The sequence below is a fragment of the Xyrauchen texanus genome, chromosome 24 (assembly GCF_025860055.1).
Source record: "Xyrauchen texanus isolate HMW12.3.18 chromosome 24, RBS_HiC_50CHRs, whole genome shotgun sequence".
NCBI classification, from domain to species: Eukaryota; Metazoa; Chordata; class Actinopteri; order Cypriniformes; family Catostomidae; genus Xyrauchen; species Xyrauchen texanus.
In genome coordinates, this window is record NC_068299.1 from 11,061,128 (window position 1) to 11,088,765 (window position 27,638).

The 27,638-nt window shown below is 38.4% G+C and overlaps 1 protein-coding gene across 4 annotated transcripts in view; it reads right to left on the reverse strand.

Annotated features, from left to right (window-relative positions):
• Positions 1-27,638, reverse strand: part of LOC127617651 (proteasome activator complex subunit 4A) — a 47,829-nt gene that overhangs the window by 6,809 nt on the left and 13,382 nt on the right. For all 4 annotated transcript variants that reach the window (XM_052089672.1, XM_052089671.1, XM_052089674.1 and 1 more), the window contains 33 exons: positions 26,920-27,185; positions 26,284-26,470; positions 24,806-24,895; positions 24,647-24,711; positions 24,382-24,532; positions 24,169-24,267; positions 24,012-24,078; positions 23,852-23,919; positions 16,687-16,902; positions 15,619-15,776; positions 15,365-15,460; positions 15,161-15,216; positions 15,015-15,071; positions 14,780-14,835; positions 14,586-14,684; positions 14,431-14,493; positions 13,143-13,238; positions 11,180-11,311; positions 10,772-10,981; positions 8,394-8,530; positions 8,048-8,231; positions 7,150-7,258; positions 6,882-7,035; positions 6,395-6,464; positions 6,100-6,225; positions 5,031-5,183; positions 4,774-4,878; positions 2,979-3,070; positions 2,652-2,783; positions 2,321-2,529; positions 2,094-2,179; positions 976-1,104; positions 624-779 (listed from right to left, as the gene is read on the reverse strand). In XM_052089672.1, the coding sequence (XP_051945632.1) occupies positions 624-779; positions 976-1,104; positions 2,094-2,179; positions 2,321-2,529; positions 2,652-2,783; positions 2,979-3,070; positions 4,774-4,878; positions 5,031-5,183; positions 6,100-6,225; positions 6,395-6,464; positions 6,882-7,035; positions 7,150-7,258; positions 8,048-8,231; positions 8,394-8,530; positions 10,772-10,981; positions 11,180-11,311; positions 13,143-13,238; positions 14,431-14,493; positions 14,586-14,684; positions 14,780-14,835; positions 15,015-15,071; positions 15,161-15,216; positions 15,365-15,460; positions 15,619-15,776; positions 16,687-16,902; positions 23,852-23,919; positions 24,012-24,078; positions 24,169-24,267; positions 24,382-24,532; positions 24,647-24,711; positions 24,806-24,895; positions 26,284-26,470; positions 26,920-27,185 (4,074 nt within the window). The remainder of the gene's footprint in view (positions 1-623; positions 780-975; positions 1,105-2,093; positions 2,180-2,320; positions 2,530-2,651; positions 2,784-2,978; positions 3,071-4,773; positions 4,879-5,030; positions 5,184-6,099; positions 6,226-6,394; positions 6,465-6,881; positions 7,036-7,149; positions 7,259-8,047; positions 8,232-8,393; positions 8,531-10,771; positions 10,982-11,179; positions 11,312-13,142; positions 13,239-14,430; positions 14,494-14,585; positions 14,685-14,779; positions 14,836-15,014; positions 15,072-15,160; positions 15,217-15,364; positions 15,461-15,618; positions 15,777-16,686; positions 16,903-23,851; positions 23,920-24,011; positions 24,079-24,168; positions 24,268-24,381; positions 24,533-24,646; positions 24,712-24,805; positions 24,896-26,283; positions 26,471-26,919; positions 27,186-27,638) is intronic.

The window sequence follows — 27,638 nt, forward strand, 5'->3', positions numbered from 1 at the left end:
ATTATGGAAATGAATTCAGTAACAACAGACTCAGACTCATTTGTCTAGACTTCAGGGCTGTGTACAGTTATAAGCACAACCAGTGTGTCTGTGCTTTGCATGGTCTTTGTGCAAATATTGTTCCTATTGGCCTGTGTATGCATGTTATGCACATGTGTGTGTGTGTGTGGGACTCCAGAAGATGGAAGGTGTGTGTAATTGTACATTTTACTGTGAATAGGTAAAACAAATGGAAAGAATTTGTTTTTAGATCCCATTTGAAACCATTTGTACTTAAACTGTCACATTGAATTCAATGCAACAAATTCCCTAAGAATGGTTTTACAAATGATTTGCAAGACGTGTTCTCTCTCGGAGCTGTTTTTAATTGTACTACAGTACATAAACATAAGCTAGAAGTATTTATTTGACCATTGCAATGTGCCTCAATGCTTTATCACCATAAAATAGACACGAGTACCACATTTCTAAGACTCTTTGTTCAACTTTTAGAAGCATGTCTCAACATGCCTGTATTCTGCTCCCTTCTGCTCTGCTGCTTCATGCAGTTTTTTTTATTTTTATATACACACAAGGTTCACAAATGGGGCAAATGATGTGTGTATGTAGATGTATGCACACACCTCCAGTTGTTCGTCCTCCAGCAGGCATAACACCAGCGCTCTCACGTCACTGACGGCCTTGGCATCACAGAGGAAAGTGAAGAGATTGTAAAACACCATGATCTGCAGGTAGGAAAGAACTGTGTATCGTGCATGCCATGAGCTGCTCCTTGAGATCTGTAACAAACAGCACCATCTCCTGGTCAGATCACACATACCATCTTTATTGGTGAGAGACATTCATTATTTGTGATGTGTTCACCCTTCTGTTTAGCAGTGTAGCACTAACAAGCTGTTCATTTGTGATCAGAGCACTCGAGATGGATGTTACAACAGATATCAGTATATGTGTTTGTGAGCACTGGTCAGTCACCTCTTCCAGTGTACTGAGGACTTGTGGGATCTGTTCAGAGTACAACAGCCCCTGAGACATGAGAGACAGACAGGTCTTAGCGTCTCTCTTCATCTCATCATAACTGTCGTCATTCTCCACAGGAGCAATCTAGAAACAGAGAGGGACAATTTACCCCAAAATAAAAATTCTGTCATCATTTACTCTCCCTCTTGTTGTTCCAAACTTGTATGATTTTCTTTAAAGGGATAGTTCTCCCAAAAATGTACATTCTCTCATCATTTACTCACCCTCATGTTGTTACAGAGGTGACTTTCTTTCTTTTGCAGAACACAAATTAAGATTTTTAGAAAAATATAGTTTTGGAACTTTCAAGCTCCAAAAAGCACAGAAAGGCAGCATAAAAGTAACCTATAAGATAATGATAAGTGTGGGTGAGAAAAATATCAATATTTAAGATTTTTAACTATAACATTTCCCTGCCCAGTAAGTGACGATAAGAATGTGAATAGCCAAAAACAAAAGAAGAAGAATGTGAAAGTGAAAGTGGAGATTCATAGAACAAAGGACTAAAATATTGGTCTGTGTCTCACCCACACTTATCATATATTGCTTCTAAAGGCATGGATTTAACCACTGGAGCCTTACGAATTACTTTAAAGTTAAAAAAGCACATAAAGGAAGCACAAGATTTCTGGCCACCATTCACTTACATTATATGATCCTACAGAGCTGAGATATTATTCTAAAAATCCTTGTTTATGTACAGCAGAAGAAATAAATTCATACAGATCTGGGATGGCCTGAGGGTGAGTAAATGATGAGAGAAATTTTATTTTTGGGTGAACTATTCCTTTAATCTGTGGAACACAAAAGGGAGATGTTAGGTAGATGGTTAGGGACTGACAGCGTCAGTCAACATTCACTTTCACTGTATGGACAAAAGTTAAAGTGAATGGTGTCTGAGACTTTCAGTCCCATTCTTCCTTTTGTATTCCAAAAAAAAACAAATGTTATTCGGGTTTGAAACAACATGAGGGTCAGTAAATTATTACATTTTAAAATTTTAATTACATTTAAATAATAAAAAAAACTGTTCCTGGCAATGGAGGAAGATCCAAGACAAAAATGGGACTCACTTTGAAAAGAAGAGGAAGGAGGCGCAGCTGTTCTGGGACAGCAGAAGAAAAGGAGCGTCCAGCACTGGTCATCAACCACTTCAACACTAAAACACATACAAAATCACCGTTGTAAATTGGTATGAACAGCCTCAATTCACTCAAATAGTTCTGTAAAACATATGAACACATTTTTGCATTTTCTCAAAGAAGCTCACAAACACAGAGAGATATGACAAAACACACACCGGTTTTGAGTAATTTGATGGCCTGTGTCCTCTCGTCATGGTCTCCCTTAATATTCTCTTCAACCACATGGTTCTGGATCTCTTCCTCTCCCTCCGTTAACGGCTTGAGTCTGGCCAGCACGCGCTCCGTGAACTCTCCAATGCGTGGGGATGTGGTCGGCTGAGTGTGGGGCAGATTCACATCGATCATGAAAATGTAGGTGAGCACACTGAGAGATAAGAGAGGAAGGACGGATGGATCAGAGGAGGAGAAAGTGTTCAGGCTATTGTTTTGTTGTGATGTATAGGTATAAATGGGTCTAAGGGTGTATGTGCATGTTTAGGCACATACCTGCCTATACGTTCCCGTACATTCTTATAGACCTGAGTGAGTTTGGGCTCTAGGTACTGCAGTAGCCTGTGAAGCAGCTCTGGGACTCTCCACTCCTGCTGAGCAAGACCTCCTTGCAAAACATACAGACGACTAAAAACAGAGAGAGTGAGAGAGAGAGAGGGAGGGATGGAGTGAAGGACAGGACATTGTGCCCATTTAAATGACAAATTGGGAAATTTGTATTCACATTCATTGTTTTAATGCATGACATTCATCTACCAAAGAAAAACTGTTCAAGATTCTTTTAAGACATTTTGAAGTGTGGTAGTGATGGTGATGTCATACCAAGCATCCACAAACGAGCCTCCTTCTCCATTGACCGGTGATTCCATCAACATCTCAAACAGCCAGTGTAGCTTTCGTGGGTCTCGGCTCTCCTATAACATACACACAAATATGCACATTTTGAGTCATTGGCCTAATTTACATACAAGTTGGTGCACACAATCATGATCAATGGATAGCTATATTTGTATTTCTCAGTGTCAGGTGACCCAAAGGTAGGAAGTGGCAAGATTTCAGCAGTTGATAGTAGATAACAACACATGATAACAAGAGTTGATAGCTGTGACGTGTGCATCCGTTTTCAAGTTGTTTCAAGTTGAGGTTGACCAATTGTGGATTTTGCCAATACTGATAACTAAAGTGGTGGAAAAGACGATAACAGATGAATTTGAAAATTGGGTTTCCTTTAAATCGATATATAGATAGTTAAAATGTGTCTTTCCTTACTATGACAGGCACAGATATAGTGTCCAAAATGAATAAAATCCCAAATGCAGTTTACTGTGCAACCAAAATCCCAATAATGACCAGAAACAAATTAAGATTTGGTACATTACACTGGACTTTCAAATTTATACAAGCACAAAATACACCGGGGACTCTTATTTGAAATGACAGAGACCTGGCTCAGTGAGGTCAGTACTAGTGCTTGTATCAAGTTGATATTAAAACATTACATTTTAATATTAAGAAATCAATATACATTAATGAGACCTGTCTTTCTACAGTATCGATAGCACCAAATAACACCATAATGAAAATAACAGCACAGTACACACACACACTGCTGCTTTCTAGCACTCCTGTAGTGCTCGAGGAATTTGCTAACTTTAAGTCAGGAACCAGGATATTTGCATTTTTGTGAAACTTCACAAACTCTGGCAAAACTAGCAACAATCAGTTTCTCATAAGCACCTATTTTAGCCTATTTACAGCCTGCTATCATCTAAAGTAACTATGGAAAGCCGAAAGAGACAATATAGTGTTTTTTAAATCACATTATTAAGTACATAGAGTTGGAGCATATCTGAAGCTGACACAAAAGTTAGTGGGACCTTTTAGTTTTAGTAATGTAATTTAGTATTTAATGATCTACTATATATAAATGAAATCTCACAGTTATTGTAAAGGGTGTTGTATTTCAATATTTTATCAAAGGATGGCCCCATACATTAGGAATCCACAGAGGTGTGGGATAGGCCCTGAATATCCACTGACCCTAGAACCATTCCTGCCGATAGATGGTAAGAGGTGTTTAAAGGGATAGTTCACCAAAAAATGAAAAATTATGTCATTATTTACTCACCCTCATGCCATTCCAGCTGTGCATTCAGGTGTGAAAGTGAGTTTCATACACATCTGGGATGATAAAGTGAAAGTGGAGGTTTACAGTAAAAAAAGGACTTTAATATTGATCTGTTTTTCACCCTAACCTATCATATTGCTTCAAAAGATATGGATTTAACCACTCGAGTTTTATGGATTACTTTTGTGCTGCCTTTATGTCCTTTTTGGGCCTTCTGAGTTCTGGTCACCATTCACTTGCATTGTGAGGACCTACAGAGCTGAAACATTCTTCTAAAAATCTTAATTTGTGTTCCGCAGAAGAAAGTCATACACATTTGGAATGGCATGAGGGTGAGTAAACGATGAGAGAATTTTTGGCTGAACTAACCCTTTAAACTTAAGTTTCTTCTGGGCTCAGATTTCAACACAATGATAGGAGACGAACAGACCTAACCCTGCTAAAAAAGGAGAATGTGTTCTAAAGACAAAAACAGAGGCACTGCCTTACACATGCAGTGGCGATGCAGGTGCCCCAGTCAGCATATGTCTCGATGGTGATATTGGAGAGGGCCGTACGGAGGAGTGGACAGAGCAGAGCCCACAGTTTCTCCACCTGTAACACACACATATACAGAGTCAAGTTCAAGAGTTTATCAGGCATGTATCACCACTAGTAAACAGTAGAAGCTGATACTGTTGACTTAAATCATCATAACTGTGTTTAAATATATAGTATATATAAGGTTCATGTGCATATGTGTGTACTTTGCTGTAGCTCCAGTGTTTGGAGCCCCTGATGAGTCCAGAGATTATTTCAGCCACACAACGCTGGGTGCTCTCATGGGAATCTGTTACAAGATGCTCCATATGAGGCTTTAGCAGTGGGAGGAACGCATCATCAAAGTTCCGGAAAAGACCCTGTTACAACACAAGATATTGTTGAAGATGCAAATATTCCCTCATTTCAAAACAATATCTATATTGCTGACATTGAAAACAACAAAGAAAAAGTCAACTTCTTTACTTTTAAAATGTCCCAAACTTGCAAGTCACATCCTATTATTAGGTAACAACATAAATGATTTCGCTTAGCACGTTTGAAGGTCTATTCCTAAAAAGACTGTATGAAACTTGCATCCATATCCATCAATTTGAATTTGGAGAATATATACTTTTAATTGTTCAAGTGGCATTCAGACATAGATATTACATTGCAATTAGTGTGAAGAGGGATTAAAGGAATATTCTGGGTTCATTTGTGGCATAATGTTGATTATCACAAAAATGTATTTTGACTCGTCAAAAGCCAAAATCTCTGTTACAGTGATGCATTTACAATGGAAGTGAATGTGGCCAATTTTTGGAGGGCTAAAAAACAGAAATGTGAAGCTAATAATTTTATAAAAGCACACAATTCTTCAGTCAAAATGCATTTATTATTTGGGCTGTAAAGTTGTTTAAATCATCATCGATTTAGTGTCTGTTGTCATGGCAACAAAGTTGTAAAATTGGCTACAACTTTACACAGAAAAGGTAAGTGATTTTATCACACTAAAATCATGTTAACACATATTGTTTACATCTTGTGGCTATACTTATGAAACAGTAAGTATTTTAATGTAAAAAAGTTCATTGTAAGTGCCTCTCTGTAATCCAGATTTGAGCTTTTTTAAAAGAAAAAGTCTAAATGTATTTTTGTGGTAATCAATATTATGTCGATTGAGCTTAACTTGTACCAAACCCAGAATATTCCTTGAAGACTGCACAGTCAACATTTCATTAGCCATTGGGTTTGAAAAATACAGTTTAGCTGTGCATCATTACAGACTCTCACCTTAAAGAGGCAAAATCGCAGCGGGCTAAATTTATCATTCCCCTTCCTGTCCTCCAGTGACAAAAACTTGACGAGCTGGTCTATGAACAACTGGTCTGAGAAATGGTCGTATATGATCTTTTCGCTCTACAACACAGAAAACAGCCACAAATAAACTTAAATAAAAAGCTGGAAAGCCAAACCAAGATTATAAGTATGGAAATTAAATCTGAATGTTCAAAGAACCAAGAGTGCCAGATGAGTTTCTAGAAACTGTGTCTGGATGTAGATGTCAGTAGGTTTGAATATTGTGCACCTCATTCATCTCCTCTCTTGTTTTGTCTCGTTTTGGCTGTTCCTCAGGAGGAGCATAGAGCATTAGCTTCCTAAAGAGAAAAATCAATCATGACGAACAAAGAGTTTTTATTATCAGACTGACAGATGCAACACAAATCCAAAGCCATTCAGATTCTACAAAACTTGCTTTCCTCAAATCCCTCATTTTGTTAAAAAAAATAAAATAAAAATCACATAAATATATTTCCTTAAAAATTGCTTATATATATATATATATATATATGATTGCATCTCTGCACTTCTTGGTATTCTTGTGCACAACATGTATAATATATAGGTATTACAGAATTTTCTGAAGAATGGAAATAACTTTGCACAGACAAGGTCAGTAAAGATTCACTAGTCTCATGTCAAAATGCATAATGTCCTTGTGGCTACACATATGGACATCCTTTGCCTTCAGAACAGTTTCAGCTCTCATACAGTATATACATGTATGGGTGTACCTTGGCCATGTGGAATAACCCCAGTGGGTTTTCTCGATGAAGCAGCATTCATCCCAGTCCTGCTGGGAGCGTGGCAATCTGCTGCTGTTATACTGCAGCCACTGGTTATCAGCTCTGTCTCCAGCCATCAAACAGCGTAGACTAACACCATCACCTAATGAACAAGAGGGGACAATATTTACAGCACTGAACCGCTATGAAATTGTCTGTCTAATTAGTGAGATTATGTACTCGCTTCTTACTATACTGTTTTTTTTACAGTACTCACAGGACTGTTGGGAGTTTTTGAGCTCAGATATGTCAAATGGATTCACAGCCACTTTCTTGTGAGGTCTCTTGAGCTGCTTCAGAATTCCACTCACTGCTGATATCGCAGCCTGGACAATAAACAGCGCACAACAGAATGAAATGTGTGTAAGTGTAGTTTTCTTTGCATTTTCATTTGGAAGTTTAATTTTGACAATATGTACAAACACAGACACACAAGCTAATATGTTAATTTTTCTATCATGTTGGGACGGTCCATTGACTCCTGTTGTTTTTATACTAAGCTATTATATTTCCTATCCCCTATCTGCATTTATTTTTTTTTATTAAGCAAATATGTAGTTAGGGCCTGGGTAGCTCAGCAAGTATTGACAATGGTTACCACCCCTGGAGCCGCAAGCACGAATCCAGGGTGTGCTGATTGATACCAGCCAGGTCTTCTAAGCAACCAAATTGGCCCGGTTGCTAGGGAGGGTAAAGTCAAAGTTTATGGGATAAACCTCCTCGTGGTCACGATTAGTGGTTCTTGCTCTCAATGGGACACATGGTAAGGTGTGCGTGGATCGCGGAGAGTAGTATGAGCCTCCACATGCTGTGAGTTTCCGCGGTGTCATGCACAACGAGCCACGTGATAAGATGCGCGGATTGACGGTCACAGAAGCAGAGGCAACTGAGACTTATCCTCCGCCACCCGAACTGAGGTGAGTAACCGCACCACCACGAGGACCTTCTAAGTAGTGGGAATTGGTTTTTCCAAATTGGGGAGAAAAGGGGACAAAAAAATATAATATAAAAAAAATATGTAGTTGGTTGGCTGATTAACTATCCTTGTGAGGAAGAAATGTTGGCAAATCCTGACACGTATATACATACTTACAGATACACATGCACAGACATACATTGCGAACTAAGAGTGAGTCATGATTGAGGCTCTGGATGAAAAACAGGACAGCAGAGGAAGGCAGGGGGTGATCGTCTCTTAGCATCAATGTGAGGAAGCCGATAGCTATCTGCTCAAACTTCCAGGGCATGTTTCTGTCATAGAGGCTGTCTAAAAGATCTGCCACAAGCTTCTCATATTTTCTGTCAGAATAAAAATATAAAAATAAATAAATAAATAAATATATATATATATATATATATATATAGAGAGAGAGAGAGAGAGATTTGTATATATTTATCATTTAGCAGGATATAAGCATGTACAGCACACTTCTTTATGTATGTTTTAGTGTATTAACTCACAGTACTGAGTCTTTGTTCTTCTGTTGCCCTCTCTGAGTTCCCTCCAGTTCCTCCTGTTCAGAAGCCGCATGAGGGGTTGGTTCTGGGTTACTAGATTTCATCAGTTTTAGTGCAACATCCACACAACTTTCTGGGATCTAGGAAACAAAACAGTAAAGATCAGTTTATTCTGTTTATTGTAACATTTTATACATTTACTATCTATTATAAATTAATTTAAGCAGTTCACCTAAAAAAGAAAATTCTCTCTTTTATTCACCCTCATGGCATATCAGATGTGTATGACTTTCTTTCTTCTGCAGAACACATTTGAAGATTTTTAGAAGAATATCTCAGCTCTGTAGGTCAATACTATCCAAGTGAATAGTGGCCAGAACCTTGAAGCTCCAAAAAGCACATAAAGGCAGCATACATTTTATTCATATGACTCCAGTGGTTTATCCATATATTCTGAAGGAATTTATAGGTTTGGGTGAGAAACATCAATATTTAAGTCCTTTTTTAGAATAAATCTCCAACTTTGACCAGCCCCGACAAGTAGGTGTCGATGTGCATGAAGAATGTGAATAATAAAACAAAAGAATAATGTGAAAGTGAAAGTGGAGATATTACAGTAAAAAAGGACATAAATATTGATCTTCTTCACACCCACGAATGACAAGGATTTAGCCACTGGAGTAGTTATGGATTAGTTTTATACTACCTTTGTGCTTTTTGGTCACTGTTCACTTGCATTGTATGGACAAACAGAGCAGAGAAATTCTTCTAAAAATCTTCATTTGTGTTCTGCAGAAGAAAGAAATTCATACACATCTGGGATGGCCTGAGGGTGAGTAAATGATGAGAATTTTCATTTTTGGGTATACTATCCCTTTAAAGAAACGTTAAGTAAAAAGAACAGCCATTGCTCATAGTTTATTTAAAGCTTAAGTGTTTGATTTTTTGGTTATTAAAATCCTTCCCACATTCCAGCTTATGCAGAGACACCATGATGTTTGAACGGTCATTGTTTTTTGCCATTCTATTTGGTTTGTTTGTTTGTTTTTAACACCATGCCAGCTTCTATGGCTATTTCCATGGCGACAAATGAGTAAGGAATTCTATAAAAAAATAAAAATAAAATGTTTTTCCTAAAATCTGTTCGCTGTCCTTTTCTGCATATATCGGTGCCATTTTGTTGTGGCGAGTCACTACGCCACCACGAGGACCTAGAGCACACTGGGAATTGGGCATGCCACATTGGGGAGAAAAAAGTGGAGATATTTTAAATAGAATTAATAATACAAATATAATTTGAAAAAAGTTTAATTTTACCTCAGGCAACGCGTGCTTCTTCCCTCTCTCACTCACAGCGCATGCAGGAAAATGTCCTCTCGCCCAGACAAGCAAACTCAGCAAAGTAGCTGTGAAATCCCTTCGGTGGTGGTGCGGCAAGTAGATTTTGAGTAAGTAGCCTAGAAAATGACTGTTTTAGGCTAGTGTGGCAGGGCGGAGGGCAGGGCCAGGTCGTAATTCTACACACTCGGTCCCTCTCGGAGGCTTAATTAGCCTGATAAGGGACCGGGTGTGTAGAATTACAACCCGGCCCCACCCTCCTTCCTGCCACATCTAGGTATGACATTTTTTAAATCTGCTGATTAAGAAGACTATTTTCAATGAGGTGCCGACAGCACCTATATTTTATTCTGTGTGCACGTCATGTGCATAGGCTACATCACAGGCCTATTATATTCTATCCTATAGCTACTTTGTTTTTTTCTTCTACGTAACTGAAATTGGTTAATGCTCTTTACCGAACAGCTGTCATATTAGATCAATAGCTAATGCAGGACAACACGTTGTGAAATTCATGCAACTTTTCAGCACATATTATCTCTCTCGTGGAATTGGCTTAGCCTACCTGTTAATTATTTTCAACAATGTCATGATTGTTTTAATATGTTAAGTAACTTTTACTTGGTGAATTCCGTTTAGAACAGGCTGGGTTGCTCTATTGGTCCTGCACTATTCATTCAATTGTATTCAATAAATATGCCTGTTAAATGTTTGCTAACATTGATTCAGTGAATTGTGTCATGTTCTATATTTAATGTACAATGACAATGCAAGGCGAGCATGTCGCAGATAAATGCCCCTTTTCAAATTTCAATGAATTTAGCGTCAGATTTGGAATAGATGATTTATTTTAAACAGGTCGCATAAACAAATCTATTTGACTGATTTCTGAAGGCTGGTTTCTTTTTAGACTAGTCGACTTCAAAATTGTAGTTTAAACGTCAGTGAAATTAATCACTTTGCACATCCCAACTATTTGGTCTAGTGCACTTCAGCTTAAATATTCCTCATTTGCTTAGGTGAATTTTACTGGCTGAACTTACAGAAAAGTCAATGCCGATAGTCTCGTACTGGCGGTGGATTTTGTCAGCCAGGTCATCGAAGAGCCGGACGACTGAAGGTTTCTCTAGAGACATGGAGGGGCTCATGCCAGAATGCACAATGGCGGGCCATGTCACAGCAATGCAATCCCAGTACTGCAGGTTAGCCAGACATATCCCAGAGTTGCTCCCCAACAGACAGTACAAGGCACCCTGAAAAAAGTGGGGAATGAGAGAAGGAGAAAAGGGGGTGAAAAAAAGAAGACATGGTTTATTGTAAATCAAAAAATGGGCAACAGACAAAAAACGAAATATGTTCCCGTATGATGGCCAATAGACGTTTTGTGTCATAATAGTAGAATTGTCTTTTCTTTGGTTGTGTATTCATTGTAAACGATATGTGATACTTACTTTGAATTGCTGCTGGGTGACATCAGTGCGGTTTGGGTCCAGATACTTTAGCACAGCTGGTATGATGTCTCTACAGCAGAAGTTGTAGGTTCCCAAAGCAGTAAACAGCACGTTCTGAGCTTTACCCCTCACCTAAGGTGAGAGAGACGCCCTTTATTAAAGGAACAGTTCACCCAAAAATGAATTGTCTCACCCTCATGCCATCCCAGATGTGTATGACTTTCTTTCATCTGCTGAACTAAAATGAAGAATTTCTCAGCTCTTTTGGTCCATAAAATGCAAGTGAATGGGTGCCAAAATGTTGATGCTCCAAAAATCACCTAAAGGCAGCATAAAAGTAATCCATATTTTATTTTGGTAAGACATAAAATGCAAATAAATCTATTTTCTTTGCTGACCACTGTAAGCCACAAATAGCCTCAAACAGTACCTTGACATCAAAACTTACCTTGGGTTGTTAGCTTTAAAGAGTTAAAGAATTTAATTTTTTACTTGTTTGTTAGCTTGCTTGTGTGAATAATCCAATGGTGTGTTATACAAGTTTAGAACAAAATTCCAGTAGAAAAAGTATGAGAAACAAATCATCAGCAAAATTGGTTCATATATAGAAGATGAAATGTTCCACATCAATGTAAAGCTGGAATTCTCTGCTTTAAAATGACACCTAGATTGGGCTTCTAGTCAACATAGACAATATATTCATCAAAACAGTGAGGAAGCTCTCAGCACTTCAAAAAAGACTTGATGTCTATGGGTGAGGTTTACATTTCAAATCAGTATAATGTGACGGAAGGTGATAGAGGACAATTCGTTTTTTTATAGTTGCAGCCATCCAGTGGAATACAAAAATACTTTTTGATTGAAAATTGAGGACACAGAACTGAAACGGCATGCTTTAAAACTTTTGACATAAAAAAAATTTGTATTTAAAAATATAGACTACTGTTCAAAAGTTTAGGGTCACATGACTGAAATGTTTCTCATGATCTAAAAAAACCTTTTGATCTGAAGGCGTATGCTTAAATGTTTGAAATTGGTTTTGTAGACAAAATTATAATTGTGCCACCATATTTATTCATTTAATTACAAAACTAAAATTTTATTTAAAAAAAAAAAGATTTTGAAATGGATGACTTGGACCGAATAATAAAGAAAAGCAGCCACTAAGTGCCCAACATAGATCAGAACTCCTTCAATACTGTTTAAATGTATCCCAGGGTGATACCTCAAGAAGTTGGTTGAGAAAATGCCAATGAGTAAGTTTCTGCAAAAACTAGACAAATAACATTAAGTGTGGCCACTTTGAAGATGCTAAAATATAACACAGTTTTTATTTTATTTAGAATTTTTTAGTTACAACATAATTCCCATAATTCCATTTCTATTAGTCCACAGTTGTGATGACTTTACTATTATTCTAAAATGTGAAAAAATTTATAAAACAAAAATACAGAATGAGTAAGTGACCCTAACCTTTTGAACGGTAGTGCATATATATGTTTATCATAAAATTGTAAACATATACAATGTTTTTGTATTAATTATTGCAATAATTTCTTAAAATTTTGGGGGTTATCTGTAAAATGAGACAATTAGAAATTAGTCCACTGTATGTGTGAACAGGGAGATTTTAAATTTGAGTGTGAAAAATTTCAGGTGGCAGCCCAAAACAATCCTGCAGAGCGTAAGAGGTTAAAACACTGGAGTTGCATGGATTACTTTTATGATGCCTTTATGTGCTTTTTGGAGCATCACAATTTAGGCACCTATTCACTTGCATTGTTTGAACATACAGAGCTGATTGTTCTTCTAAAAGGCATAAATTGTGTTCTGCAGAAGTCATACACATCTGGGATGGTATGAGGGTGAGTAAACGTAATTTTTGGGTGAACTATTCCTTTAATGCCCTTTTACATATTTTTGTGTGAATAAATGCATGTGTGTGTTTATGACCTTATCATACCTGACTGTACCTGCTGGTGGACAGTCTAAGCAAATCATTCATGAGGTCCTGGTGAATTGTCATGTAGTCACAGCCCTCCATGGTCAAATTTCTTAGCTAAAACATGCACAAAACACATCCATCAACAGCTGAAATCAAATGATCAAGAACAACTGAGAGCCTGAAAACTCTTTGGAATGTTCTCAGAATGTGAGGGTGAGACACACCCTTGTATGAAAAACTGTCCAAATGATGTCAAATATCAAATAAAAGGGTGAATCTCACTAAAATACTGTATGTCCGGGTCTCATTACACCCAAAATTCAAAAGCGGGAAATCGCATACATACGTCATTCGCCCGTATGTGTTGACGTCATATCCATACACAGAGAAAACAAGCTTCGGCTACTGTAGCGCGTGTGTGGGAGTCTCTGAAGCTGAAAGTTTGTTGTCACAACGAATGAGAAAATTGACCATGGATCAATCAAAACGGCTAACCTGCGGGGAATCACCGGTTGTAAAAACAAAGAAACCCCGAACAGAGCAGAGTCTACAAGCAAAAAGGGAAAGCAACAGAGTCCGTAATAAAACCCAAATCAACATCGGCTTGGCTTTTCAGAGGTGGCGACAACTCTGAGATCTGAATGTATTCAAAAGCGACACAGAGATGGCTTTTTTCTAACCCTAACCCTAAACCTAAACCTAACCCTCACAGAAAACGTTCTGCATTTTTACATTTTTCAAAAAACCTAATTTTGTATGATTTATAAGCTGTTTTCCTCATGGGGACTGACAAAATGTCCCCACAACGTCAAACAGTTCAGGTTTTACTATCATTTACTAAGTCATTTACTTCAAAACATCAAGGTTTCCAATAAGTCAAAACAACAGCATAAGATATGGCACTTATCTGCTCAGATGACATGTTTTCGGATATTCTTATTTTCCTTTCTTTCGTTATTTATTTGTCAATTCGCTCTGATAAAATGTCCTGTATCCTTGTGTACACCAACGCCTCTAACCGCATTCATCTGCGCAGAGCCGAACAATAACCAAAACAATGTTCTTCTGCAAGACGCATGCAGTTTAATCTTTTGAACTGCTAGAAGGCAAAACGTTACATAGTGTAGCTTTAAATGAAATAAACATAAATTAAACAGAGTACAAAAAATAGTACTTTGGTATATAAATACTTACAAATTAAGAAGTTCTTTTGATTTGGGGTGAAATATGATCGGGACAAGTTCTTGACAGGGTTTCGTGAGATTCACCCAAATGATATATACAAATGTTATTATTATACAGTTACCTCATGTTGCAGCATGACTCTGTCTATGAGCAGAGCTCTAATGTGCTGTTTACTGCCATGAAGCTAGAAAGTGTGTGAGAAAAAGAGTCAACTATATGCTAAATAGAAAACATGAGAACACAAAGTAAACAGCTGTTTTTCCTAGAGCGCCTCACCATGTTCTCCATGGACTTTTTGACCAGGCTGAAACTTTTCCAGCGAGAATCAAACTCATGTTTGTGAGAGCCTTTAAAGTGGAGGAGGTCATTGATGATCTATGGAGAGAAAACAGTCATACATGTACTGTACACACTCACACAAAAGAGAGCTTGACATTTGCTGGAGAAAACCTGACATAAATGCCGTTTACCTTAATAATCGAGAAAAGGGATTTGGTGTCATCTTCTGAATGTTCTAGTGTGTGATCTATGGAGATGACATCAGACAAATGAAAAAGATTCTACTGTAAATATATCCTGAAAGAATATAAACTTCTGCATTAAACCTACAGTTAGAATTACAAAAGATTTGAATTTAAGTTGAGGTACTAGTCTAAGACTAGGACTTGAGTTTGTAACATTTGTAAAGTTGAAGTGTGTCCTTACGCAGTAGAGGTCTAATCGCCTTATAGATGTCTTCTCTGTAGTTCTCTCTAGACAGGTCTGCAAGAGAATGAATAATCCATTGATTAATCATCACTTAATACAACAGCTTTAGAGCAGAGTTTCAAAATGAGAAGAGGTTCTCCTACCATAGTCTACTCCGGTGTACACATTTGTCTCGTACAGCTGAACCATACTGTTGATCCTTTATGAGAAACATCACAATGTTATAACCAAAACAAATATTTTCACGGGAGTTTGGTGTGAGCCTCTGCTTATGAAACAATATGAGGGTGAGTAAATTATGTCTTGTATATACTTTAATTGTGGCACATTTTGTGCGTGTGACTCACAGCTCAGGCACTGGTTCTCCATGCAATGGGGGCAGAAGGCTGCCGGCTCCCAAAAGACAATGATGAACAATGGACAGACTCTGCAGAACATCATCCCTGAAGAGACACCACAAAACAAATAAGCTGTCCTCCATTTGTTCTTTTATTCCTGAATGTTCCTTTGTGGATCAATATATCAAATCAAATGAAATCTATCCGTCTATGAAATAAACAAAGAAATCTCAGATCACATGTCCTTGTATCTGGTGTCTGACCTGCTGATGTCCTGCTCTCCCTGTGTGTGTCTTTGCAGACGCTGGAGTTCAGGCTTCAGCAACAGATCCAACAGGTACAAGACAAACTCCTTCTCCTCTGTGTTGGGCATGTGCCATTGGATGTCTAGGTTGCACAGGTCCCCTGTCCGACCCCAGTCCTATCATGGGAGACAAGAAAGAGGACAACCAGTAGAACATCAGCTTCCAAGGCAGGACTTTTTCACAAATGGTTATTTAGCAATATTATTTGTAATACTGTAATATCTAGTCTCAAATACAGATTACAATTCAATGTATCTGTACAGCACTGTGCATAATTGTTACAATGCAGCTTCAATACAAGAACTGTGTTTGGGTGTGTATTTCTTAGTGTTTTTCCAAACAGAGATCATTTTAGGAATGTTCGTCTTAAAACCTAACCATGACTCAAACAGAATCAAGTTCAAATTAGCAGCATAACACGCCAGACAGTGAGGAAGTGTGACGTCTGTTCTCAGAAAAGGCACTCAGGCAAACCAATGCTGCCTGGGAAGAGTGACGTCACTCCACTAATCCATTCATTTGCCAAATCATCTCATCTGTTCCTCTTCACAGACATTTGAGAGGATAGAAGTAATACCCGGTCACAGGAGCACGAACACAACCTTTTCTACTGTATGTACACGTACACATTCACACACTCCTTAAAATGCACTTCCAAGAAGAGTAGTGACCAAAAAAAATAATAAAAATGCCAGTTAACCAGGCTGATGGCACTGCAGCCCAGACTCTGATTATTAACAAATGTGATTTCTATGCCATTGGATATATTGCTACAATTTGTCTTTCTATTTGTTGACCACATTGCCGCATGCAAGAAAAAGGGAAAGGCATCAAATGCGATTGTCCTTTTCAAACGCACTCTTGACTACTCAGTGGATTCCGATGATTAATATCCAAGCAGCATTACCATTTTGATTCAGGATCATATTTCTTATTTTATTCTGAGCACAGAAGAGGCTTGTGTCAATATGAGAGGGTCAATGCCTGAAACGTCAGTCTCATTTCCACTAGAGAGTGGAGACTAACCTTGATTGGCAGGTATTTGTCAGTGTGGTGCTTGAAGCCGCCAGGAACGCTGCAGTAGTCAGTGGGGTAGATGAGGGAGGTGGAGCGCAGGATGTGATAGAGCAGCTTACAGGCCAGATTGTAGCCCAGCTTACATTTCAGGTGTAGAGTTAACTGAAGTATCTCAACCAGCTGAGAACTGTAGAGTAAGAGTTTATCACCATCCACACGGGTCACCTACAGACAGAGAAGTGTGCAGAAGGTGAAGTACTGTAGATTTCTGGATGCAGTTTACTAGATTTCTAGATAAAATGTTCTAGGTTTCTAGGAATAGATTTTTAGATAAAGACTGCAAAATATCTAGATATACATTTCTAAGAAATACATTTCTAGATATAGATGTTTGGATATCTATGTATAGACTTGTAGATCTAGAATTCTACATACGTTTATAGTACACAGAGTTCTAGACTTCTAAGTTTAGATTTAAAAATGTCTTGATATAAATGAAAAAGAATGATAGGAAATTATTTCTAGATTTACATTTCTTCATGTATGTTTCTAAACTTGTTCTAGATAAATCAGGAATAGATATCTAGAAATAGAATTCTTCATACTGTTTGTTTCTAGACAAAGAGATCTAGATTTCTAGGGATAGATTTCAAAATTTCCAGGAATAGCTTTCTAGGTTTCATACATGTCAGCATACAGATTTCTAGACTTGAGTTCTAGATATACAGATACTGATTTCTGATGTCTAATATTTCTACATAGATGTTGAGTTTTAGATTAAAAAATGTCTAGTTACAGATTTAGATGATTTCTAGATTTACATTCCTGCATATAGATTTCCAGAGTTCTAGATTTCCAGGTATTGATTTGTAGGTATACTGTATATTTCTGGGTTTACTTGTATAGTTTTCTAGATACATATTTATACATAAATCCACACAGCACTCCTGAGAACCATGATGATTCTAATTGCCCGTTTTCTGTTTCTGGTAGAGAAGCAATGTAAAAACTACCGAAAAGAGCAATACAGATGGAGTAAAAATTTATTTCAGGCTCAACTTGTGCTGTTTTTGGCTGTCAAAACAACTCAAAGTAGATAATTTTGTAAGGAATAATTGACAATGGACCATTGAATTATTTAAAAATAATGCACACCTGAGGTGGTAATGCGGTCTGGACGTGCAGTGGAGATACCGTTACACCTCGGTGTGCATTATGTTCCACCAATTTAACAGGCCAAAGTCAATTCATCTGTTTATACCACCATACCTTAAGATATTGTTCAGGGTTTTATCTCAAGACATTTTCTGGTTTTCATCTCTAAAATGCTCTTGTGAGTGGAACTACTTTCTTCCGCTATGGATTCAGCATCTTGCTTTGATACAGTCTGAGCTTTCGTACTAGTTCGAAAACGTCACTTCAGAACTAGCAAGCTTGCGCTGCTTTACTGGAGCACTTACTGGAGTAACAAGGTTTTTTTTATGTGTATTGCATGTTTATGTGAGTTTGTATTTGAGCGATCGAAAGAGAGAAACTCATAAACTGACAGAGATCACTTCTGGGATTATGTTTTTTTTGTTGCAGCTCTCATCAGAAGTAACATCGCTTCAAAATGGTCAAAATGTGTGTCGCTATATTCCCGTTTGTAAACCTTAATAACTTTTTTCATCCCAACTGAGATGCAGGATTACGATGAAGACTTTTTCTCCCATGAGTATGTTTGGGCCTTAAATGTGTGCTTTACATGTATAATAAGTGTCCATGAATGGGGAAGTGTGTGAGAGAGGGGGAGCATGAGGGTTTTTCGCACAGATATTTCAGATTATATATAAACTGTATTTAAACAAATGTAGGATATTTTAGACAATGTTTTGTCGTTCTCAACCAATCTACTTAATTGGTTATTTTGTTGTGGTAGCCTGTAGGGCTCTTTGAAATAACTGAAATAATTTGGCACAGTGATATGGAACCGTTGTGCAGTCAAGACCTGGAACTACTTTATAGCTGTGCGTTTCCTTGAAAAATAATTGCACATTTAAGAACGTCCATCAACCAATCAGAATCAAGCATTCAACAGACTTGATATAAATCAACTTATACCACAGGTCTGTTGAATGCTTGATTCTGATTGGTTGATGGACGTTCTAAGGTGTGCAATTATTTTTCTCACACACGTGGACAAGCATACATATTACGCACATACTAAAGGTCGAAACATACATCACGCAAGTATGTAAACGCAGATGCGAGCGCTTTTGCATTGCTCTGGTAGTTACAAACCTCAGACCACAAGAGGGCAATAGATTTTTTTAGGTGTGAACATGAAACTTGTGCGGTGTCCAAAACCTGTATTTTATAGCTAGGCCTATGTGTCCAAAACCAGGAAAATGCTGCCTTTGGAGGCTGTATATGGAGGCAGGATGAAAATAAGTTACTTTAAAAATATATATATAGACCAGTTTCCTTAAGAGTTCCATTTATTCAAAACAGCTCAATTAAACAATTAACTGATTAGGCAGCAAGTCATCTGCCTACGTTTTCAGATGCAGCCGGATGTGGTAGATGAGTTGATATTTGAGGAGTGGGGCAAGACACGGATGAAAAACAAGTTCGTTTTAATGGACGGGACAAAGTCGTATATATTTTTTTTAAAGATTCAACTAAAATTGCTGCCAAGTCCGCCCTGCAGTTGTTGATTGAAAGAAGAAAATCTGCACAAGCGCCCCTTGCGGCAACGCTGAGAATGCAGTGCAAACTTGCGTTGGGTTATGAATTGAGTGTTGGCACATTTGCGTACCAAGGTGCGTCTGCGTTCACGTACTTCCATAGGAGTATGTTTGGACCGTTGTAGTGACGTCATTTTTATCATTGCAACATTGTTCGAGACGTGTTTGCAACATTGTTCGAGAAATGTAAGACATGAGAAGGCTGTGGCAACATTCAGGGTGACCGTGAGACGATGTTCCAACCACATTTGTTTATTACTGATGCAATTGAAACACACAACTCGATTACCCATTATTTCTTCTTGTTCTTGTATATATATTATGGTTAATATTTTTCAGTAATCGCACACAAAGCCTCAAAATAAAATAACAAATATTGTAATAATTGTTTTTTATCATGTGTCAGTTTCAACTTTGGAGAGTAAAACACAGGCAACAGGGTCATAGGTCATCAACTTTATTAATACATATTACAATGGTATAGTAATTATTGTAATTGCACTACATGTAGAGTATTAGATCAAATTAAAGGAATATTCTGGGTTCAATCGACAGCATTTGTAGCACAATGTTGATAACCACAGAAATTATTTCGAAATTCTCCACAAGACGTGAACAATATGCATGTTAACATGATTTTAGCGTGATAAAATTGCTTATTAATTTTTCCTGTGTAAAGTTTGTTGCCACAATGATGTAATGCAGTAAACCATAAAACGATCATAAAAAAAATTATTGTTGATTTAAATTTAACAGCTCAAATAATACACAACTTTTAATATAAAAAGTAATGCAAGTCCTTTTATAAAATTATAAGCTTCACATTTCTGCCTTTTGAAACCTCTAAAACCCATTCACCTCCCCTGTAACCTTGATTTGAACTTTTTTTTTTAAAGAAATTATTTTGTGCGATAATCAACATTGTGATTAATCTTAAATGAACCCACAATATTCCTTTATGAATTATAACATATTATACAAAAATGTAATAAGAATGTTAAACGTTACAACCTTAAAACGTAAAATACTAAAGTTATTGTCTCCCTCTCCTTACCGGCAACTCAGAAAGCCTGACTGATGCCTGGACAGCTGAAAAAGAAATACACAACATTAGTATAGTGCTGACACTACCCTAGTTGCGCCTAAACCTTGAGACATTTAAACAGCTTTTTATATTATATTTTAGGCCTTTGATGGGACAAGAGGGTGCAGAAGTGACAGAAAATGATGGCAAGAACAGTGGAAGAGCTACATGTAAACTTCAACTTTGACATTACTTACAATTCTGTCTTCCAATATCTGGCATGCTTCCATTGCCAGTGAATGTCCATGATGATCCTAGGAAAATGTTTTATATATATATATATATATATCATCAGCCACAACATTAAAACCACCTGCCTAATATTGTGTAGGTCCCCCTCATGCTGCCAAAACATTGCACACCCGCATCTCAGAATAGCTTTCTGAGATTATATTCTTCTCACCACAATTGAACAGAGCGGTTATCTGAGTTACTGTTGACCTCTCTCATCAAGGTGTGTCTGTCCACAGAACCGCCGCTCATTGGATGTTGTATTTTTTTGGCACCATTCTGAGTAAATTCTAGAGACTGTTGTGCATTAAAATCTCAGGAGTTCAGCAGTTACAGAAATACTCAAATCAGCCCATCTGGCACCAACAATCATCCATGCGATTATCTAAGCCAATCTTGTGACAGCAGTGCATAAAATCATGCAGATACGGGTCAGGAGCTTCAGTTAATGTTCACATCAACCATCAGAATGGGGAAAAAATGTGATCTCAGTGATTTGGAGCATGGCATGATTGTTGGTGCCAGATGGGCTGATTTGAGTATTTCTGTAACTGCTGATATGAATCTGATGGATCTGGTGATCTGAAATGAAAGCATTTCCTTTCAAATGCTGTGGTGTGACTGAATGTGTGCGGTGTATAACTGCTCTGTAGTCCACTGGCATCTTTGGATCAAATATATAGGATTAGTAAAGAACTGGTTAGCATCCATTATTCAATTTGTTTTTAAGAAAAGACTTAAAATTCTTGAACCAGCTTACCTCAACTTGAGAATGTTGGGCTGCTGAGTTAAACAAAACAAAAACAACAATAACACTGATTAATTGCTTTATTCGCACGAGCAAAGATTTTACCATGACCAGCTAAGACCCAGCAAATGTACAATTTTGGCTTAACATTCTTTTAACATCATTAACCGGGTTTCCATCCAAAATGTTTAGCATTTTTAAAGCGCATTTATAAAAAAATCAACTTAAGAAAATATTATTTGTGCATTTCCATCCACTATGTAATGCGCATTATCATGAGGGAGCCGCCTCGTCATAATGGAGCAGCTGAATGACCTCTCCTTCCTTTGGGGACAGTTTTATTTGCAAGATTGGAGTAAGTGTCTCATTTTATTAAATGCATCCACGAGACACTGCAGAATAAGTGTAATATCTGATATAATGTGGGCTGAAATAGCTGTGATGCCCATGCACCGCCAGTCTCCGCATACCTAGGAGCGCCCGCTCTCAAAACTGTTCTGGCAGATTGTGAGGACCCACTTTATCGTCCAGCTGTGGGCTAAGCATTTCCGAATGACAAGCGCTATGTTCAAAGAATTGTGTGCCAAAGTCGAACCTTTCAGTGGGCTAGTCACATCAAGCTATTGCACACTCACGAATGGCCAAAACACATCATTGTTTTGCGAATAAACAGATTCCATCACCTTAATGCGCATTTTAACTAATGCAAAACTCTAGCCGAACCTCCTAGCGCATTACATTTTAAGCGAGTTTAGAAAGTTTATTCGCATATCAAGAGATTCCATTCAAGATATCTTATGCGCAATTTTAAAATGCGCATAAAATTTGTTGGATGGAAACCCACTTCATGTTTGGTGGATAAAATATGACACCTGCTCTGTCATTGTGTCACTTTGACCTTGAAACACATTTTGAGTTATAAACACTAAAGTGTTAATTAAAGTCCTGGCTTTCTAATGATTTAGACTAATTATTATGTTTCTGTTCCACCTTTTCACACATTATTTAATGGAAGATTCATTCAAACATACATAACATTTCTTGCTACAACAACAACTTTTTGGCTTAATTGCATTTCCACCTATGTGGCTCATTGTGACACGCCACTGAAAATATCACAAAACAAATCATTACAAATTGACACAGAAAAGGCTGAATATCAGCTTTAAGATATGTAACGTCTCACAAATTCACATAAAATATAATGCCCAAATGCAAATGGGTATGCGTTTATTTGAACAATGAAACAATTCAAACATTACATCTGTACATTTTACACATTTTAACTCCCAAATTCTGGGTTTTGTTTCAATATTAACTCATTTTATTTAGCTGACGCAGAAATGAAAAGCAATACTCACATATCCTCGATGAATCACAGCAGATCTGCTTCAGACAGCCCAACTGTCAGTTGAAATTTAAATGGATATTCACGCTTCAGGACAATGATGTGTACAGTATGTTGTACAGTGGTAGTCATTACAACGTAAGCACAACTTTAATCAGTGACTCGCAACGACAGTAAAAAAACAATGTTGTGACACCAAGGTAGTTGAAGGTTGGCAACGTTGAGACAACGTTCTGTGTTTGCTGGGTTATTACTCAAGTGCTCCAGAAAAGCAGCACACACCTCGCAATTCTCCGTTGCTAGTTCTAAAGTGACGTTTTCGAACTAGCAACGAATGCTCCAACTGTATCAAAGCAAGATGCTGAATCCGTGGCAGAAGAAAGTAGTTCCACTCACAAGAGTGATTTAGGGACGAAAACCAGAAACTGTCTTGAGATAAAACCTTGAACAATGTCTTAAGGTGTGGTAACGGTGGTATAAGTAGAATAATTGACTCCGGCCCGTTGAATTATTGAAAAATAATGCACACCCGAGGTGTAATGGTCACGTCACTGCACGTCGTGAATGCATAACCACCTCGGGTGTGCATTATTTTTCAATAATTCAACGGTCCGTCGTCAATTATTCTTTACATAACTAACCTTGGACCATCGCTTCATGACATCTACACACTCAAGTGAGGCACTGTCATCTCGAAGTATCAGCACTATATATATTTTATTATTTACAAATGTATTAACTTAAATATTACATTACCTGCTAAGAATATGCACTAATGCGAGTGATAACACTGCAGGCCAGAAACTGAAAACAGTCCAATCGTGGAACACTTTCACGTTCAGTAAAAAGGTGGATACATAGAGTTCTAGATTTCTAAAGAATAAAATATTCTAGGTATAGAATTCTTGATTTCTAGGTATAGATTTCAAGATATACATTTCTGGATTCTAGATACAGATTTCTAGATACAGTAAAGTGACATTATGTTTTTCTTGAAGAAGGTTATTGCTTTGAGCTCTAGAATCTGCTGAACTGACCTCAGACAACAGTTGGAGATTCCACATCAGTTCTTTATCCAGCTCCTCCTCATTTAACACCTCCTCATCTGAGAACACACGGTACATTAATAAGAAACTTGCAACACAAAGGACAACGCATACACTAACATTAACACACACTCATGCAGGTGAAACTTACCTGTCATGTGTAATATGGCATTACAACAGTGAGGCACGAAAAGCTTGAGAGCCTCTGCAGGGTGACACTGAAAAGAATGAATGAAACAATGATTAGCCAAACGTTTGAAAGACTGTGTCAGATGTGGATGTCCATGAGTTGAGCTCAGGACACAGACCTTGGCTGCAGCTCGACACATGTCTGCCACCATGCGTCCAGCCACGTGAGTCTCAAAGATTTTTGTAGTGGAGAAGTTGAAGATCTTTTCCAGAGCCACCTGTGAAAATGAAGGACATATATTCAGGTGTCACTATTTAGTCATAGGACTATGGAAATGTGTGTTATGAGGAAGGTTTTAATTCTATGTAGCACAGTTTGGGTGTGTGTTAACCTGGTATATTTTCAAAGAGCATTGTGTTAGGATAGTGCTGAAAGTTGAGGACAGGCCCAACTCCACCAGACTCTCTAGAGGAGTCATTTTCTCTGTCTCCATCTCCTCACGGGTCTGTTCCAGAGTACTGGTGTCAATCAGCACAAAACACCTACACACAAACAAACATTGTGAGAATGGGAAAGAGATTCACATGCAGATACAAATACACACAATGTGTACTATAATGTATTACAACAAATGACAACGTGACAGATCTCTATACCTATCAATAAACTGAAGAACAAAATCTTCAAACTCTGCCGAGGCTGAACACAGCTCTTTTTCCACCTACAAAGACAAAAGTAGGGAGAAACGAGAAGCAATGAACTGAAACGGAGTCACACATGAATGAATATATGCACAAAAGATATCAGGCTCTCACCTGTGTGAGGTCATCTCTTGCCTGAACAGCAGAAGAACAGTCCACCAATGGCACAAGTGTAACAAAAGTTGCAATAAACTGGAATGTTATCTGAAAGAAATGGTACAAATCTTTGAAAACATGCAGACATCATTTGTTGTTTGCTACCCTAACCCTCCTCACTACCACCCTGATTTATTGGTGCATACTACATACATAAAATACAGCTGATAGCATAATAATCTTTCAAATATAAATTACAAAAATGTATGATTACAGGAGACTAAAATACTTTTCTCCCCAATTTGGAATGGCCAATTCCCACTACTTAGTAGGTCCTCGTGGTGGAGCGGTTACTCACCTCAATCCGGGTGATGGAGAACAAGTCTCAGTTGCCTCCACTTCTGAGACTGTCAATGTGCGCATCTTATCATGTGGCACATTGTGCATGAAACCGCGGCGATTCTGCACGTGGAGGCTCATGCTATTCTCCGCGATCCACGCACAACTTACCACGTGTGTTATGTCTTATCTTTGTTTTGTCATGGTATGTCTTGTCCCTGTTCTTTCTCTTTTCTCTGTCGCCCTCTGCTGCCCTCTTTGGTCATTTCTCCTTTCCCTCTTTTCTCCTCCTCCAGCTGTTCCTTATCTCCCCTGAATACTTCGCTAATTCTCTTCCCACCTGTTCCCGTTTTCCTCTGATTAGCTCTCTACTTCTTTCTCTGTTCTTGCTGCTTCCTTTGTCGGATTCTCACTAGAGTTTCTCCCGCAAAGGAATACAAGCACTGTCTCGTTTGTCGCTGTCCAATTCCTGTCCTGTAGGCATCCGCCTGGCTTTCCTACCTGTTCCCGTCCAAACTACCCATTATTTGTATTCTGTCCAGCTCGCCTGACACAGCGAGAGGAGCTGGATACAGCTAAGTGTTTTCTCTCGACCCTAGCCCTCCCTGGGGAGACCAGCAGCCAGTCGCCACTCACTGCTACCCCCGGCCGCTACTTTGTGACGCCTACTGAAGTTCTCTAGGAAGTCTTCTGTTTGCATCGCCCTCTCTGCGGGTTGTTTATGTTCGCTGTCATTCTCTGAAGGAGAACATTTGTGTTTTTCATTATTGCTTCCTGAACTGACATTAAAAGACTCTTTTGTTATATCGCTTTTGGGTCCTCACTTACCATTGCAACAATGTGCCCCAATGAGAGTGAGAACCACTAATCGGGACCACGAGGAGGTTCCCCCATGTGACTCTACACTCCCTAGCAACCGGGACAATTTGGTTGCTTAGGAGACCTGGCTGGAGTCACTCAGCACATCCTGGATTCAAACTTGTGACTCCAGGTGTGGTATACAGCGTCAATACTCGCTGAGCTACCCAGGCCCACTAAAATACTCCTATACATATTTTTTTTAAATCTACACTTTAATTCATCTATCTACACTTTAACCTGAATTATAATCATTTCAGAACCATATACCCATCATCTTGTTCTCATAAATCTCTCACCATGCACTTCCTGAAGTCATTGGGATCGATCCCAGGTAGAGCCCTCATGAGGAGAGGCAGCATGTGTGTGGGGCCCTCTGGGAACCCCTGGCCCCCGGATGCCAGGCTCCGTGCCACACCGATCATACAACTTAGAGTGGCGATCAGCTGGTGAGGCTCAGTGAGGGTTTCCATGGCAGGATATGTCCTTGAATTGAGACGAAAGAAAAGGGTAATTTCATGATGCATAGGACTCTGTTCTAATCCAGTTTATCCCCAGATGAAACTCATTTGTAAACTTTGTAATATCTAAAACTGCAGGTTTAATAAGGATTTAAGGGTGGCACATGTCCTGAACTAAACAAAGACGACAAATTAATTTACTCTCAAAACTGTTCACTCAAGCCCCCACTAAAATAATATAATAATTAAACCAGCCAAATCTGGTTTGCTGGTCTCTCAGCTTGGTGAGGCTGATCTGTTGGCTGGTTTTAATTGGGTTATGGGGTTTTAGCTGGTCAGGCCTGTAAATCAGCGGAACAGCTTTCTTGTGACCAACCTAAACCAGCTAAGACCAGCAAACTACCTTAGGCTGGTTTAAGCCACATTTTTCCCCAGCAATAACACATCAACATCTCACAAACACTTAACACTCACTTCTCGAGCACTGGTGGAATGACTAGCTCGGGTCTGAGCAGGGCGAGGTTCTGCAGGGCCTGGGCAGCATCCAGACTGCCGGTTTTGCTAAACATGGCCAGGAGGACAGGCTGCTTCATACTCTCTACAAAGTCAGTGATGTCCTGCTCGCTCAGGCGGTGACTCTCGGGAACAGGGCTCAGCCACGTTGGTGTCCGATAACGTTCGCGATGTAGACGTCTCACCACGCTGGCTGGCAAACGCTGAAGAAGCTTCATTAGTTTCATCTGGTGATGAATGGAGTAAAATTAGCTATTCATATACAGTATGTGCTGAACAGGAATGTAACTGATTGATATTATGGAAAACATTCACAATATGATAATATCTTTTAATTTATTCCTCTGCTATGGCTCCAACCATATTGATATTATTATAACTGGGGAACAGACTGATGGAGCAAACATTCTGCTTGCACATCTGTAATGGGTCTGTAATTGTGGATTTAAAGGAATAGTTTAGGCAAAAATAAAAATTCTTTCATCATTTACTCACCCTCATGCCATTCCAGATGCGTATGACTTTCTTCTGCTAAACACAAATGACATTTTTTGATGAATATCTCAGCTATATAGATCCATTCAATGCAAGTGAATGGTAGCCAGAATTTGAAGCTCCAAAATGGACTAAAAGGCAGCATAAAAGTAATCTATACAACACCAGTGGTTAAATCCATGTAT